Source organism: Macrobrachium rosenbergii, chromosome 12, assembly GCF_040412425.1.
Source record: "Macrobrachium rosenbergii isolate ZJJX-2024 chromosome 12, ASM4041242v1, whole genome shotgun sequence".
Classification (NCBI taxonomy): Eukaryota; Metazoa; Arthropoda; class Malacostraca; order Decapoda; family Palaemonidae; genus Macrobrachium; species Macrobrachium rosenbergii.
This window is the reverse complement of record NC_089752.1, coordinates 51,227,244-51,242,040: the sequence shown is the minus strand read 5'-3', so window position 1 is coordinate 51,242,040 and position 14,797 is coordinate 51,227,244. Positions and strand designations below refer to the sequence as shown.

Genomic DNA, 14,797 nt, shown 5'->3' with positions numbered 1-14,797 from the left:
TCTCTTTATCATGTAGTCTGCCCATAGATTAAAGAGGTCAAACCAGGTGTGGATTAAAATGGTCAGAAGGATCTGGCAACGTCGCAAATGGGCTCGGAGTCCGCTCATAAATTGGTTATAGTTATAATTCTTCACCTATGTTGGACTCCAGGTGCATCTGTTCCTTATAATCCCCATCCCCAGGGATATGTGTATGTCACCAGTCAATTGTACAAGCTTTCTTGTTAACTTACTTTCATATTTCTCATCAGTCTGGTAATAAAGGACCGTGTGTCGAAAGGCCTAGCAACCACTCCGTTGTTTCATTTTTCCTTCGTGGCATTTGCCTTTATTTACACATTCGTCACGTGCCATATCTTCGTGAATCAGTTATACATTATATATTATATATATATATATATATATATATATATATATATATATATATATATATATATATAATCTTTATTTCTCTCTATATATATATATATATATATATATGATATGAAATAAATATATATATATATGTGTGTGTGATTTATTTGTTTTATATTATTACATGATCATTTCAGGCAGCCTGGAAGTCTAGCGGCCATTCCCGGTGCCTGTGTCATAGCTTTGGTGATGACGCGCTGGGGACGCCGTTTATGTATGGCTGCGTCTGGGGTGCTTATGGTCGTAGGGTGGCTTGGAATTGTCCTCCTACCTGGCGTGGCTGGAATGCTGATTTCCAGGTAAGGACTGAAATTTGAAGGTCAGATTCTCTCTCTCTCTCTCTCTCTCTCTCTCTCATCTGATGTATCCCAGTCATCATGGTAAGCTGCTTCCCATGATGACTTGGATACATAAAGAGAGTGAGATGTGTTCGCTTCCCTTTTTATGAAGAATCTTGTTATTTTATTTATCAAAACAATTTTCTCCTATGGTGTTTGTAATGTATTCATATTTATACTCTTTGTTTGTTTATAGTAACATTGTCATATGGGAGGATCCGTGTTAATTACGGGCTCCATTCTTTTGGTATATCATATTGTTAGGTGTTACATTTATCTTTTTATTATTTTACCTTAAAAATTAAATCTATAAAGAATATGCCAGATAATAAGTTCGCATCGGATTTGACTTCCCCATCAGTGGACCAGAAATCAGCGGGTCACCAACATAAGATTTAACAGCTGACTCGGCAATGACTTATACCTCTCTTGATAGCACAGTGGTAACGTCAACTGGAATCGCTGAATAAGTCGCAATGGAGGTTCCGTGTCCCATTACGGTACAAATCCATTTATCACTTATATAAATTCCCCTTCGGTGATAATTCTCCATCGGAATATTCCAGAGGTAGCATGAATTTGATATTAAGCGACATTTGTAGCTTCATGATTATAGCATATTGTATTTTATCTTACCTTCCAATGATTGTGTGAAATGCATCATCTTGATTGGTAGGTCCTAGTTCGAAGGTCTACACCAGTCGTCCTATTGTTCTGAACTCCTTACCACACTTATGTAACCAAGCTGTGTCTTTAGCAGAAACAGTTTTTTTGCCTGGGGTATTCTTGCCATTTTAAAACATCCCGCTTTTCTTTTTATTTATTTCTTTTTCAGAGTTTAAGTAATTCATTCACCTTCTAATTGCTGAAATATGACCTGCAAGTGCGAAGTCATTTGGCTGCTGCCTTGAAGTTCGTTGACGGGACCCTCAGTTATAGAGTCGTACATAAATATTTTGTATCTTGCCCACAAATGATGATAACAAGGTGCCTCCAGTTCATTTGTTTTCTTTTTATGAAAACAATTCAGTTATTTGATTCAGTACCACAATCTGGCACCATCGACGCCCAAAAAATTAATTTCACTCCTCATAACAATAATGATCTTATGCGTTACAATTTCTTCTCATTGGTGATGAGAACATTTGAGAGTACGAGATCAAGATATCTTTGAAGAAATGTTTTGCTTGAGGGGAAAAAAATGCAAAAACTCGGTAATTGCTAATAAGCAATTGAACTCATTTTCGTTCACAAACTTATGACGTTTGTATACACACATATACATTATATATATATATATATATATATATATATATATATATATATATATATATATATATATATATATATATATATATATACAGAAATGTCTCTAATGCATAGGATTAAGGGTAGAGGAAGACGATCACAAGTAATGACATTTCTTTATTGCTAACGTTTCCGGACATCTGTCTCATTCACAAAAATAATACGGCTGTATATAATATATATATATATATATATATATATATATATATATATATATATATATACTATATATATATATATATATATATATATATATATATATATATACAAGTAAAGGGACCCACTGATGGACCCCAGTGAGCTCACAGGATGTCCCTAAGTATGCATTGATGATAATGTGATTACAGTTTTTTTATTTTGTGACAGAGTCATATCTGGATTCAGGTGGTGGTCCAGCATCTCCATCAACACATACGTCGTTGAACTGGCTGACCTCGAGGTCAGGGCACCATGGCTGCCATTATCACAGTGGCATTGTGGTGGTATGTTGTTGAGGAACTCTTGTGTGGTTGGGGGCGACTTCGTCATTCTTTCTTTAAGAATAATAACACTGTTGAAAAAATCCACACTGATGTTAGTGTAATTATATAATAAAAAAGATATATAAAAATATATGCATGTATATATGTATTCAGTAGTATTATTAATCAAAAGATGGACCCTGTTCATTTGGAACAGGCCCACAGAGGCCATTGACTTGAAATTCAAGCTTCCAAAGAATATGGTGTTCATTAGAAAGAAGTAACAGAAGGTAATGGGAAATACAGAAAGAAAAAAGAAATCAAGAGGTCACTCATTAAAAAAGAAAAATAAATTAACAAATTAATAAATAGATAAAAATGTAAGTAAATTGTTAAAATACAAGGAGAATTTTATTAGGGTAGTAATGAATTGCATATTCACTTAAAGTTTTGAAGTTCCAATTTGTGTATTTATATATAATATATAAATATATATATATGTATATATATTATATATATGTGTATATATATGTATAAATTTATGTTGTGTATGTGTGTGTGTATACACTTACGTCAGTTTGGATTTATCACCGTTTTAGTGACTCGTGATTATGAGACTTTTACAAAAAATAACGTTCTTGAAGTAAGGATGAAAAAACTTTGGGCGTCCAGTCTCCCGGGAAGAGTTACCTGCTATTATTTTCAATTGTTATCATCAGACAGTAGTGCAATTGCATTAATCTCAGGACTGTTAACAACTGACTCAAGTTAGTATTATCTTTTTATCTCTTGTTTGATTATGCATAATTTGCTTTGCCGCGTGAGCCTACCCTTTGAAACGCTCTGTGCTGTAAATACAAAATTAATCAACATTCTTGTAAATGACCTGTTATATAATAAAACATACAAGTAGAAAATTCTTAAAATTAGACATGTATAAGAATCAGTGACATTTTCTTATAAATTATGCTGGGCTTGTTAAGTCAGAGGGAACTACGGAACATGTAAGAAACAAAGAAAGATGAAGAGCAAAATTTTTCTCTCATTGCCATGAGTAATGCAAAGATGTCCCCAATGACAGCTGATACTGAACAATATAAAGCCAAATTAGGATCAAAATGAAGTGTTGTGTTCTCATTTTATTTTGTGTTATGTTTGAAAAAGGAACCTTCAACCATTACATGAAAAAAGTTTATTTTACCTTTCAAATGAATTTGGATCGTTACTAGGATGTCGTGTATTTTTACGTTAAGATTTGGCATTGATATAGACCAACTGCCAAGAGAATTGTTTGATTTTCCTGGTTTGAAGGTACAACTTTAAATTATTTCACGGTATGTCTGTATCATGGGAGAGCGTCAGGAAAAACAAGATATAACAGCAATAAATTTATTAGAAAAGTAAATTTCTTAAGTCATTAATAAACATTTTCTTGAATATATGCAAGGTTATCTACTTATCTAAAAAAAATTAAAGACCCATGCCATTAAACCAGTTATTGAAATATTTCCAAAGCAGTCCCTGTTAGATGACACATTACGTATAATATGTATAAACTTTAAGAAGAAATAGCCACTTATTAAATCAAGTTTAAAGTGAATAAATAAATAGGAGCTGACCTTCACTAAGGTCCTCTTCAGCTTTACTGAAGAGGATCCTAGTGGAGGTAGAAAGCTCCTATTTTATTTTTATTCACTTAAACTTTGTTTTGTGTCGTGGCTTTTTTCTTTACCATTAACGACTAACACGAAGAAAGGTGTTACGAACACCTGTGCTTCAGAAAGCTTTGCTTATTACCATTGCTAACGGTAATCTTGAGGCACTTATAAAGGATATTCTAGCTGAAGGTAATAACTCTTCAATTAATAATGTCATTCTCTTCTTAAACAAAATTAAATTGATAAATAAAATATGATCTCCCCCCCCTTTTTCCTCCTTTTCTTTTCCTTTTTTTCATTCCCTCTCGATTTTTTATTTTATTTTAATTTTTTTCCTTTTTTTATTTATTTATTTAGTTACTTAATTTTTATGTATTCTTTCCCCCTTTCTTTTTCCAGCCCGAGAAGAACCCTAAAAGAGTTCAGAGGTCTGGTTAAACAAATCATTTATAACTAACTCTTCCATCTCAGAGTCCTTTTTCTAACCCTCCAGGTCAGGTTGTGACAATGGCTCTTGGCTACGCCTTCAGGTACTATACTGTTGGTCTGTTATTGATGATTTTCCCAATTGTATTTCTTCTGTCTCTGGTCTGGTTGCCCGAAGGTCCGAGTGTCTTAATCGTCCAAGGTAAATTACTTAAGCATATGAGGAGTAAATATTATAGAAATAGTAGTAGAGACACATCTTTACAAAGACTCATCGAGAATCCGTGGTATATATATTCTAAATTAACTATGCATTTACACAAAACTAAACGTCATTTTTATGAAGATTTCCATGTAATTGTATTAACCTACTACCGTAGTATTTGCATTATTGTATTGTTTCGTACCTTTCCTAAAATGACTATGAAATATGGTCGTTTTATTTCTAACTGATCCATGGTTGTTATAAGTAATCTCCCATTGTTAACCGACAACTTTCAGGTCGAGAGGAGGATGCTCGCAAAGCACTGGTCAGACTTCGGGGGAAATACGCAGACATCGAGGCTGAAGTCCAAGTCTACAAAAACATGAATAAAATAACCGAAGACAATCGTTCACCCTGGAGGGAGCTAGTCACTCGTGAACCACTCATAAATCTAGCTAGAGTCTGCATCTTATTCGTCATAATGCATTTTACAGGTTTGTCTGAGTGAGTGAGTCAGATACATACACCAACTAATTTTACACCTAAATTTGGTCGTCAGTCTAGGCAAATAGCATTCTAGAATTGTATTTTGACTCGGCAAGTGCTGTACTTACTCTTTCTAATCTAAATCAGCTATTGAGCATTATTTAACGTCAATAGGAACCCGATTATAGGAACTTTAGCGCAATATAAGAGTCACAAGTGAAAAATTACCTTATCGTCACAGGATTTGAAAATGTATCGTGGTGAATGTGGTTCACACGCCGAACCCCTGAATTTGAAGTCCCAGAAACTTAAGGGGAGTTGCTGAGTATAGAGGACTTGGGTATTGCAACTATATCTTCCTGCTCTTCAAATCATCAGAAAGTTTATCACACCAGTAAGCATAGTTACCAAGCAAAAGATGAATCACTTACAGTCCAAAACGGACAGGTTGATATGGGAGGATTCCAGGTAAACTTTGTGGAGTAGATTAGGAAAGTTAAGGTTCAAAGATTTACAGTTTTTACAACTGCATGCCCTTGCAATTGTTAACCACCATTATCGGCAGTGGGCTAGCCTTTGAACTTTCAAAAATCTATCTGCAAGGTAGCAGTTGTTCTTTTAGTTGCGTTTCATGGGCCTCTTCCCAGGCTTAACTGGAAACCCAGAGAAACAGGTTTATGGAGCTTCCTACAGAAGCTGGGTGAATCTCAAAGTTTGAGAAAGTGTCGGTAACTGAAAGGGTTAATTGATACTGCAGTAGTACAACAAAAATGTAATTACTCAGCTTAAACTGATTACTAATACATCCGTTTCGGAATATTAACCTCCTGTGCAACCCGTCATGACACCCTTATATCAAGAGTATTATACGCTTAATTACAATCGTCAGGATCTATCGAGAGGAACTTGCCGATTTATTCCCGATTTCTGAATAAATTATTCGTATAATAAAATACTGGTTACTACATTGATCAGGAAGTATACCTCTCAGGTACCTGAGAGGGGAAGAGAAAAATTTTAGAAGATGCTTTTCGTCTAGGGCAACATAAGGATTTTGATTTACCTGACTAGTATACAGTATATCTTTATTTCAGGGTATTATGTTGTGGCAGCCAATACTGCAAGGATATTCAGCGAGGCGGGGTCTACCATTGACAACAGCATAGCTTCTGTTATAGTTTCATCTGTGCAGGTGAGACTTCCAAAATGTCATCACAGCACATTTAAATTCACACAAGATGCTTCCAAAACAAATTTTTTCTCTTCTGAAGAATTGTAACAAGGCAACTTTCCATTCAATAAAAAGATATCTTGATAATTCACCCATGAGACTCCATGTAGCCCTCATGATCTAATTTGTTACAGCTTGTGGCCAGCGCTTTTGCAAGCATCCCAATCGATAAACTAGGGAGAAGAAAGAGCCTAATTATGTCCTACAGCATAATGAGCGTACCCTTGGCAGTAATGGCTGCTTACTTCGGTATTTTAAGTGACGATACGCAAGAAGAGACCAACCCTTACGGTTGGATCCCCGTTGTCTGCTTGGTGATTTCCCAGGCAGCAGTTGTTCTAGGAGCGAATCCTATTCCTTTCATTCTCAGCAATGAATATTTCCCCACTTTTATTCGCCCTCAGGTACTTTGTTATGGATTTCTTATATGTATAAGCACTAGACTAGAAGTAAATCCAGAGTTTTATTGCTGAATTTTAATAACTGTAATAAAGCAAAATTGATATTTTACGTTTTCAGATCAGATACTTTTCTAACTGCATTCCTGTTGTGGTTATTTGATTTGGCCTTTCATAAAATAACAATCCATCCTGTACAGCATTAGAATCTACTACTTAAATAATGCTTTCATTGGGTTAGTTATTGTTTTTATGAACTATTTGGACATTGCTATAATTACCTTTTTAGGTATTGCTGATCTTGGTGGTAGTACACATCTCCATAACAACCCATATTCCTTCCCTCTTGCAGGCTAGCAGCATCTGTTTTGTCATTGCCACATTTATGGGATTCATAGTCCTCCAGTTTTACACCCCGATGGTCGAAGGGATGACTCTGGCTGGCCTCTTTGCATTTTACGCCTGTTCGTGTGTCGCTGGCGTTCCTTACACATTCTTCTTCATAAAGGAAACCAGGGGAAAGCATGTTGGTTGACGCCTCCTTAAGTCCCATTGACCCGCACACTGCTCACTTCTCTTCTTACTCAGACTTAGCTTGCCCTGACTGGGTAAGGTGGGTAAACATTCCCAAAGTGAGTGCACTTGGAGTCGCCAGACATGCACGCGTCAGTATATTGACGAACAGACAAGCATCAAGGATCCAGGGGAAGGACTGCTCTCTGTTTCATTGTCTTAGGCTATAAACAGAAGATTGCAGGAAGGAATACTTAATATGATTGTAATAATAAAATGCCTTTAATCCATAAAACATAAATAGGGTGTTGCAAGCAATTTCGGACATATTACAGTGATTTTCACTATTCCAAGAGTAGTTGAAAGGTAAACACAATGCAGTACTAAGATTGATGTACCATAAGCAATATATATCCAGCATCTAGACGTTATGTTAATTTGATTTTTTAGGTTGTTGTCAGATATTGCTATAAAAAAACACAGGACCTCCAAAATGGTAGTGTGACATCACAATTGCATTATGAGTAAATAGGTAAAGCAAGTAAGATGGTTCATTACCAGCACAGTTTCATTTAGTGATATGTGAGAAAGTGAGTGTGAAAGCACTTCTCATTTTTTCTGTAATTAGTTTCCAAATTCAGGGCATTAGCTTAAGTGAAAATCGGTATTATTCCAGATTAAAGGTAGACTGGGACCATTTTTGAGAATTTTATTCTTTTATTTCGCAGCTGCTATTTTGGGATAAGTGACCTTACCTAGCGTCCAACGACGATCGTGGCCCAGATTCGCGTGTGATATCAAAAATTGTCTTGGCTATGTCTATCTATTCTTCATTTTTTACAAGTAATAGAATTTTTTTCGGCTGTTTACGGGGCGCGGATGTACAGTAATATGTTAAGTAACCGGATATTGCAAAACTCTAACAATTATTGTTAATGTCGCTATTTAGCCATTTTGTCATAAACGTGTTACCATTTGCATGCCTTGACTGGGCCATGAGTTCATGGTTAACATAATAGTCTCATCAGTCCTTAGGTTTACTTTTGTCCAGAAATGATTTAGGACCATTTTTATGCCTATTTAGTACCAGGTTAAAGGCAGAAGATCTATTCAATCAAGTCACGTTTTTTATTTTTCACTGGATTCAGTTTCATCACAAATATTTCCATAAAACATGTTTGAATTTACATTTGAATAAAATTGATGTGCTTACTCTTTGAATGATTAATAATTCCTTAATCTGTGCTGTTTACATTACTGAAGACTGTTGATTACAGTTTTCTTCATGTCATAAAGATCCTGAAAGTATCTAGTTTATCAAAATACCTAAGAAATGTAATCAAATAGTTATTCCAAAGCTGCAAAATAAATACAGCAGTAAATACTCTTGCAACTTGGAAAAGTTCTGGTCCTTGCACACACACACAATGCTGTTTGGCAGCCTGAGATTAGTGCATGGAAGGCCAAGGAGCTGGAGATATGAGGTATACAGACTTAAAGAAGCCCACACACTAATTATTGAAGAGGAACGTGAGGGCTAATTTGTTGCAAAAACTGAAAAATTGTCGTCATACTCCCCACGAGTCATCTGTTGCCCCTGCTCGTGGCATTACCAGTTTGCGTATTGCATTTCTGAAAAATCTTCTGCCTGCAATTTTCTGTTTCCCATCAGAATACTTTAAGGGGTTGTACTGTCCAACTTTCCTCTTTTCCTCGCATTTCTTGCACATTTCCTCACCAACACCACATCCACTGTCGGGAATTTTTACCTCCGACGGACTAGTTCTGCGTCGAGATGTTGGTTGACTCGGGATAACTTGGCCTGAAGGGCAAAAATCTGTAAGCATCCAACAGAAGATCCAGCAAGATTCTTTTGGTTTTTTCACAGTTTTATTACAAAATTAGTCTATTTAAATTTAACATACATTAAGCTAAAGTACAACCTTAAGGACCACGTGGGCGGCTACAAGGCACACAACTCCAAAAGAGAAGTTTTGTAAGGTGTCAAAGAAACGAGCAGGTAAAAGTTACTGCTACTCTATTACAGATCCAGGCAAAGATATTGCCAGTGAGCGACTGATGCCGGGCCGTGAGAGACAATGGAATTGACTGTGACCTGAGGGGTCGAAACAATAAACAATAATATGCAGAACGAGTACAAATTACAATACAAAACATACAGAGCTACAATATAGATACAGTCTTGATGCCTGTGAATGAAGAAAACATGTGATACACAATGTGACATTCATGGATAAATACCATAAAGTAAAAATGATTAAAATGCGTGACCTGGCACGTTTTAGGCGTGACTAATTGAGCTTGAAGAAAACGGGAAGTCACCAAAGAAAACAAGCTCACGGAGACTTAATTAATGGCGCCACAAACACTATCCTGGCGCCGGGTGGTGACTTTACAAATACTCCCAAGACGAGGGACGCGTCTGATTAATCCCTGTATCTGCTGGGACGCTGAAGGGTGCCGCGCGCTCCTGAAGATAGCTGAGGGGCCTCCCGCCTGTGAGGCTGCTGTTTGGGCGGTTCCTTCCTGGCGACGCGCTGCGGGGGTGAGGGTGTGCTGGAGTCGCTTTGGGCGGAAGGGTGCTGCGTCGCTGCCGGGACTCTCCGACAGGAAGGCGGCTTTAGCGGTCTATGGAAACCCAGTCGTTCTTGCCTGGGAGTGCCACCCGAACACCTTGCTGTTCCGCCCCAGCACGCCGGAAGGTCCCCCTGTAGGGCTTTAGTTAGTGGTGGACGGATGGCGTCGACTCTGGACGAAGACGTGGGTGGCGGTTGACAGCTGTGGCGGCATGAAGGTGGTTGCTTGTCGATGTGGAGTGCTGCAAGGCGAACTTGCCGCCACGCCGGCGGAGCCTCTGCAGAGATGGGGAGGCTATCATCCGGTCACGAGCTCTCCGCACCGCGAGGGGTTCCCAGGTTTGTTCAGCTGCGGATGGGGTGCCGTCAGCTCTGAGGCGTCTCAACCCGAGGAGGACCCATGGCAGCTGATGTTTCCAGTCCTCAGCGGTGGCGGGCCATGAGGGGATGACTTTGGGACCTGTGGAACCGTTTCAACCAGGCCGTTGGCCGCTGGATTGTACGCTGTGGTGGTGTGGGTGCGTGGTTCCAGCAGTTGAGCCAGGCAGACCACAACTCGGAGAGGAAAGGGCCCTGTCGGTTTGTGATGTGGTCCGGGGCGCCGCGCCAACCCAACTGGAGAGCAGGGCCTCGGCGCACGCGCTGGCGATGGCTTCTGCATGGGTGTGGCTGGGCGCCACCTCGAACGGTCTACCACCGTGAGAGGCATCACCGATCCCGCCCTGATGGGAAGGCCCGGCGACGCCGTAGCGTCGATGTGGATGGCGGGCGCCTGGCTGTGGAACTCGCCTACCCCGATGCGTGTGATTACCCACCTTACTGGTCTGGCACTGCAGGCACTGTTTTGCCCAGGTTGCAACGGCGTCGCTTGCACCCCGTGCCGGACGAACTTTTTGGAAAGCAGTTTGGCGCTGTTAATTCCTGCCGGAGGGTGGAGAGGCCGTGAATGATGCCCGATACCTGGCGGCGTGAGGCTGGAACAAAGTGGCGGGGCTGGCCTGTGCTGATGTCACAGAGCAGGCTGGGCCTCCGGGGCGAGGGTCACGCCCCGCCACTTGAGGGGATGTGATGGCGGTGCGGCATGCTGGGTTTTCTGGTCAGCCTGCCTGCTCCTCTGGCAAGGTCCTGGTAATCTACACCCAGCTGCACTGCGTTCAACTCGACTCTGGAGAGGGCGTCTGCTACGGGATTTTTCTTGCCGGGAGGTACCTGACGGAACAGGTAAATCGGCTATGGCTGAGAGGTGGCGCTGCTGTCTGAAGACCATCGTCCCCTGCTTCGTGAAGCGTGAACCAGTGGCTGGTGGTCTGTGAAGATTGTGAAGGGCGTCCCTCCAGGAGGAACTTGAAGTGCCGAATCTGCCATGAGCATCGCGCAGAGTTCCCTGTCAAGGTGCTGTGGCGGGACTCTGCGGGACTGAACTTCTTGCTGAAGAAGGCGATGGGCTGGGGCGCCGTTGATGATTTGCTCCAGAACAGCACCGCAGGCAACGTTACTGGCGCGTCTGTCGTCAGCTGGAGGGGAGCCTTGGGATCCTGGTGTGCCAAAGTTGCCTTGGTGAGGCGGCGCCGGCCAGGAAAAGGCCTGCTGCTGGCTGGGTCCCAAGACAGGGACTTGGTTGACCTTTTAGGACTTCCGTCAGGGCGTGGTGTCACGTGATCCCGGGATGAACCGCCTGTGAAGTTTACCATCCCAAGGAACTCCTGGACGGCCTTGATGGAGGTGGGTGTCGAACAGCTCGGCTGCCACTTTCGATGTAAGAGGGCGGACGCCTGTCGGACACCTCGTGACCCAGGAATTCTGCTTTTCTGGGCGCCGAAGGTACACTTTGTCGAAACGGACGGCTAGGCCGTTTTCTTGGAGGCGCTGGAGGACTGCTTTGATGTGCCTCTGGTGTTCGCTTTGTGAGACCTGGAAAATATGAGAATGTCGTCGATGTAGCAGACGAGAATTTTAGGTCCCAGGATGCTGTCCATGAGCCGCTGAGTGGCCCCGGCGTTCCTCAGCCCGGGTTGGTGGAGAAGGCGAACACATAGGACCCGAGAGGGCGTGATGATGGCTCTTTGGTATGTCCTCTGGCGCAACAGGTACCTGGAAATAAGATTTAAGAAGGTCCAATTTGAGTGAATATTTGGCCCCATGAAAGGAGGCCGTGAGGTCTTGCATATTGGGTAGAGGGGTGGGTCGGGCTCCGTTGCCCAATGTTGAGCTGCCTGTAGTCGCTGCAGGGTCTCCAGGAGCCGTCCGGTTTCTGCACCATGTGGAGGGGGAGGCCCATGGACTGAGGCTTTCCTGCAGATGCCACATCTGTTCCATCTCCGAACGCTTTTTTCGCCTCCTGAAGGGCGCTGAGGGGGAAGTCATGGAACGCCGCATGTGTCGGGGCCCTTTAGTCACTATATGGTGGTATATGCCGTAAGCTTGGCTGGGGCCCCGGGGACTTGGCGTGCTTCGGGCTAAACACCTCAGGGAACTCCGACAGAAGGTGCATACTGGTGAAGCGACGGCGCTGATGGTGGGTCTGGGTCCGCCGTTAACGGAGAGACCGGCAGGAGTCGGTATCGAGGAGGCGCTGCGCCACGTCGACCAGCAGGCCGAAGTGCGCCAGAAAATCGGCCCCAGGAGTGGGGTTCGTCCGCGACATGAAGTCCCAGGAGTAACTCTGGCCAAGGATGGAGATCGGACAGGAGCCTGCGCCGTGGGAGAGGATGGGGTTCCGTTGGCGGCCGTCAGAAAGCGGCCGTCTGGTGTCTGGTTGCGGTCCTCTGGATGCTGGGAAGACCGACTTAAGGCTCCTGTCGACCAGCATCATCCTGCCGGAGACGTCGCGGACGTAAAAACCTACTGTTTTTGAGGCCCTGGGTTCTTCGGCTGCCATGGCGCCTGTCCTGCTGGCCGCCGCCACCCCCGCGGAACGGTTGAACGAGCAGGGCGGAGCAGTTTCGGGCGTCCTTTCGAACCACTTGTGTAGCAGCGACAGAAGCCCGGGGACCTCCGCCCGCTGTGGTTCGGTGGACGCCTCTGGCGATGCGTTGACGGGTTGCTCTACGTCCTCTCAGGCTGGACGGAGCTGACCGGCTGCCGTGGCCGGTTTTACCGCTGTGAAGCCTTGACGGAGTCTGTGAGGTGTTATTACGCCTCTGAGGTCCCCGACAGGCATGGTGTAGTGAGCGATCTGGTTCCATTACTTCCGGGAGGAGTTGGCGAAGGAAGATTTCCGTATGAAGCTTATCTCCCTGCCGCTTGTTTGTAGCCGCCCAAGACTGGTATTGACAGAGATCTACGACCATGCCCCAAGCGCTCTCTTGGATTGGAGGTCGTGGCGTGGATTATTGGTAAGGTCGATAGCACGGGCGGCCGCCGGGCGATGGGGCAGGAGCAAGCTTCGAGGAGGAACTTTTTGTGGTGCTGTATGAGGAGGGTGTGTTTGAACTTTTTCGCGAGATGAGTTTTCTGTACGCCTCCGGAAGGGCGTTGAGCACTGTGTTGGCTCTGTAGGATTTCGTCCGTGGTCCAGCGATTCTGAAGTGGCTCTCCACCCTGCGCGCAGCCACATCGGAGTGGGTTCCCCCTGCGTAAAACGGCGGCAGCTTTTACGTGAGGGCGGCCAGCGATTGTGTTGCCCGCCGTCGTGTGTTCGGGCGCCGGTGGGAGTTGCGGGAGGGCCCGATGCGGGGGCGCGGCGCGCTGTGATGGGGAGGTAAACCCCGAGTCCGCGGGGTCTGGCGTTTAACTGCATGAAGGGAGGATATCCGCGTCCATGCTCGCTCGCTGACCCCTTACTGGAGTGGGGTACTGGCCAGTACGCACTTTCCAGTGCGCGCCGTGGTTCGCTTAGTGACGCTGGTGGTACACGCCACGAGAGTCAGCATCAAACGCTGGTTACAGCGCAGCCGTTTAGCCGCTAAGAGCGTTTTGGAGAAATCCTGAGCAAGACTGAGTCGCCGTGTGAGTCCGCTAATGGCTCCGGGATACTCCGGGGTCACCACTGTAAGGTGTCAAAAGAAACGAGCAGGTAAAAGTTACTGCTCTATTACAGATCCAGGCAGTTTATATTGCGACTTACTGGCGCCGGGCCAGTGAGAGACAATGGAATTGACTGTGACCTGAGGTCGGAAACAATAAACAATAATATGCAGTGAACGTACAAATTACAATACAAACATACAGAGCTACAATATAGATACAGTCTGATGCCTGTGAATGAAGAAACATGTGATACACAATGTGACATTCGTATAAATACCATAAAGTAAAAATGATTAAAATGTGACCTGGCACGTTTTAGGCGTGACTAATTGAGCTTGAAGAAAAAATGGGAAGTCACCAAAGAAAACAAGCTCAGCGGAGACTTAATTAATGGCGCCGCCGAAACACTATCCTGGCGCCGAATTGGTGACTTTACAGTTTCACAAAACCCGTAAAACCGATGCCATCGGCCTTAGAAAATTACAATTTCATATAAATCTCATTTCTGAATCATCAGACGGCACTTTGACTGAATATGAACTATGCTAAGCCTCGAATGGCAAAAATACAAAGTGATTAGAGATGAACACCTCTCACGGACTCTACAACAAAACCGGCTCTTGGCTGAGAGGCACAGTGTGACAGTGATTAAACGACCCTACCTCTGGTAGTAGCCAGAGAGAAAGAGACAGAGGGGACTTTTGCATGGTCCACCGTCATTTCGCATTGCCACTCAAAGATTCTAGATCGGTCAATTCGTCCAAATTTTGCTTTTAAACATCAAAAAGAGAGC

At 43.2% G+C, this 14,797-nt stretch overlaps 1 protein-coding gene across 1 annotated transcript in view; it reads left to right on the top strand.

Moving 5' to 3' along the window:
- The first annotated feature begins 571 nt into the window (after nucleotides 1–571).
- Nucleotides 572–14,797, top strand: part of LOC136844011 (uncharacterized) — a 117,046-nt gene continuing 102,820 nt past the window's right edge. Inside the window, exons 1-4 of the mRNA XM_067113021.1 lie at nucleotides 572–713; nucleotides 4,673–4,807; nucleotides 5,107–5,304; nucleotides 6,391–6,488. Of these exons, the coding sequence (XP_066969122.1) occupies nucleotides 4,687–4,807; nucleotides 5,107–5,304; nucleotides 6,391–6,488 (417 nt within the window). The 5' untranslated portion in view covers nucleotides 572–713; nucleotides 4,673–4,686. The remainder of the gene's footprint in view (nucleotides 714–4,672; nucleotides 4,808–5,106; nucleotides 5,305–6,390; nucleotides 6,489–14,797) is intronic.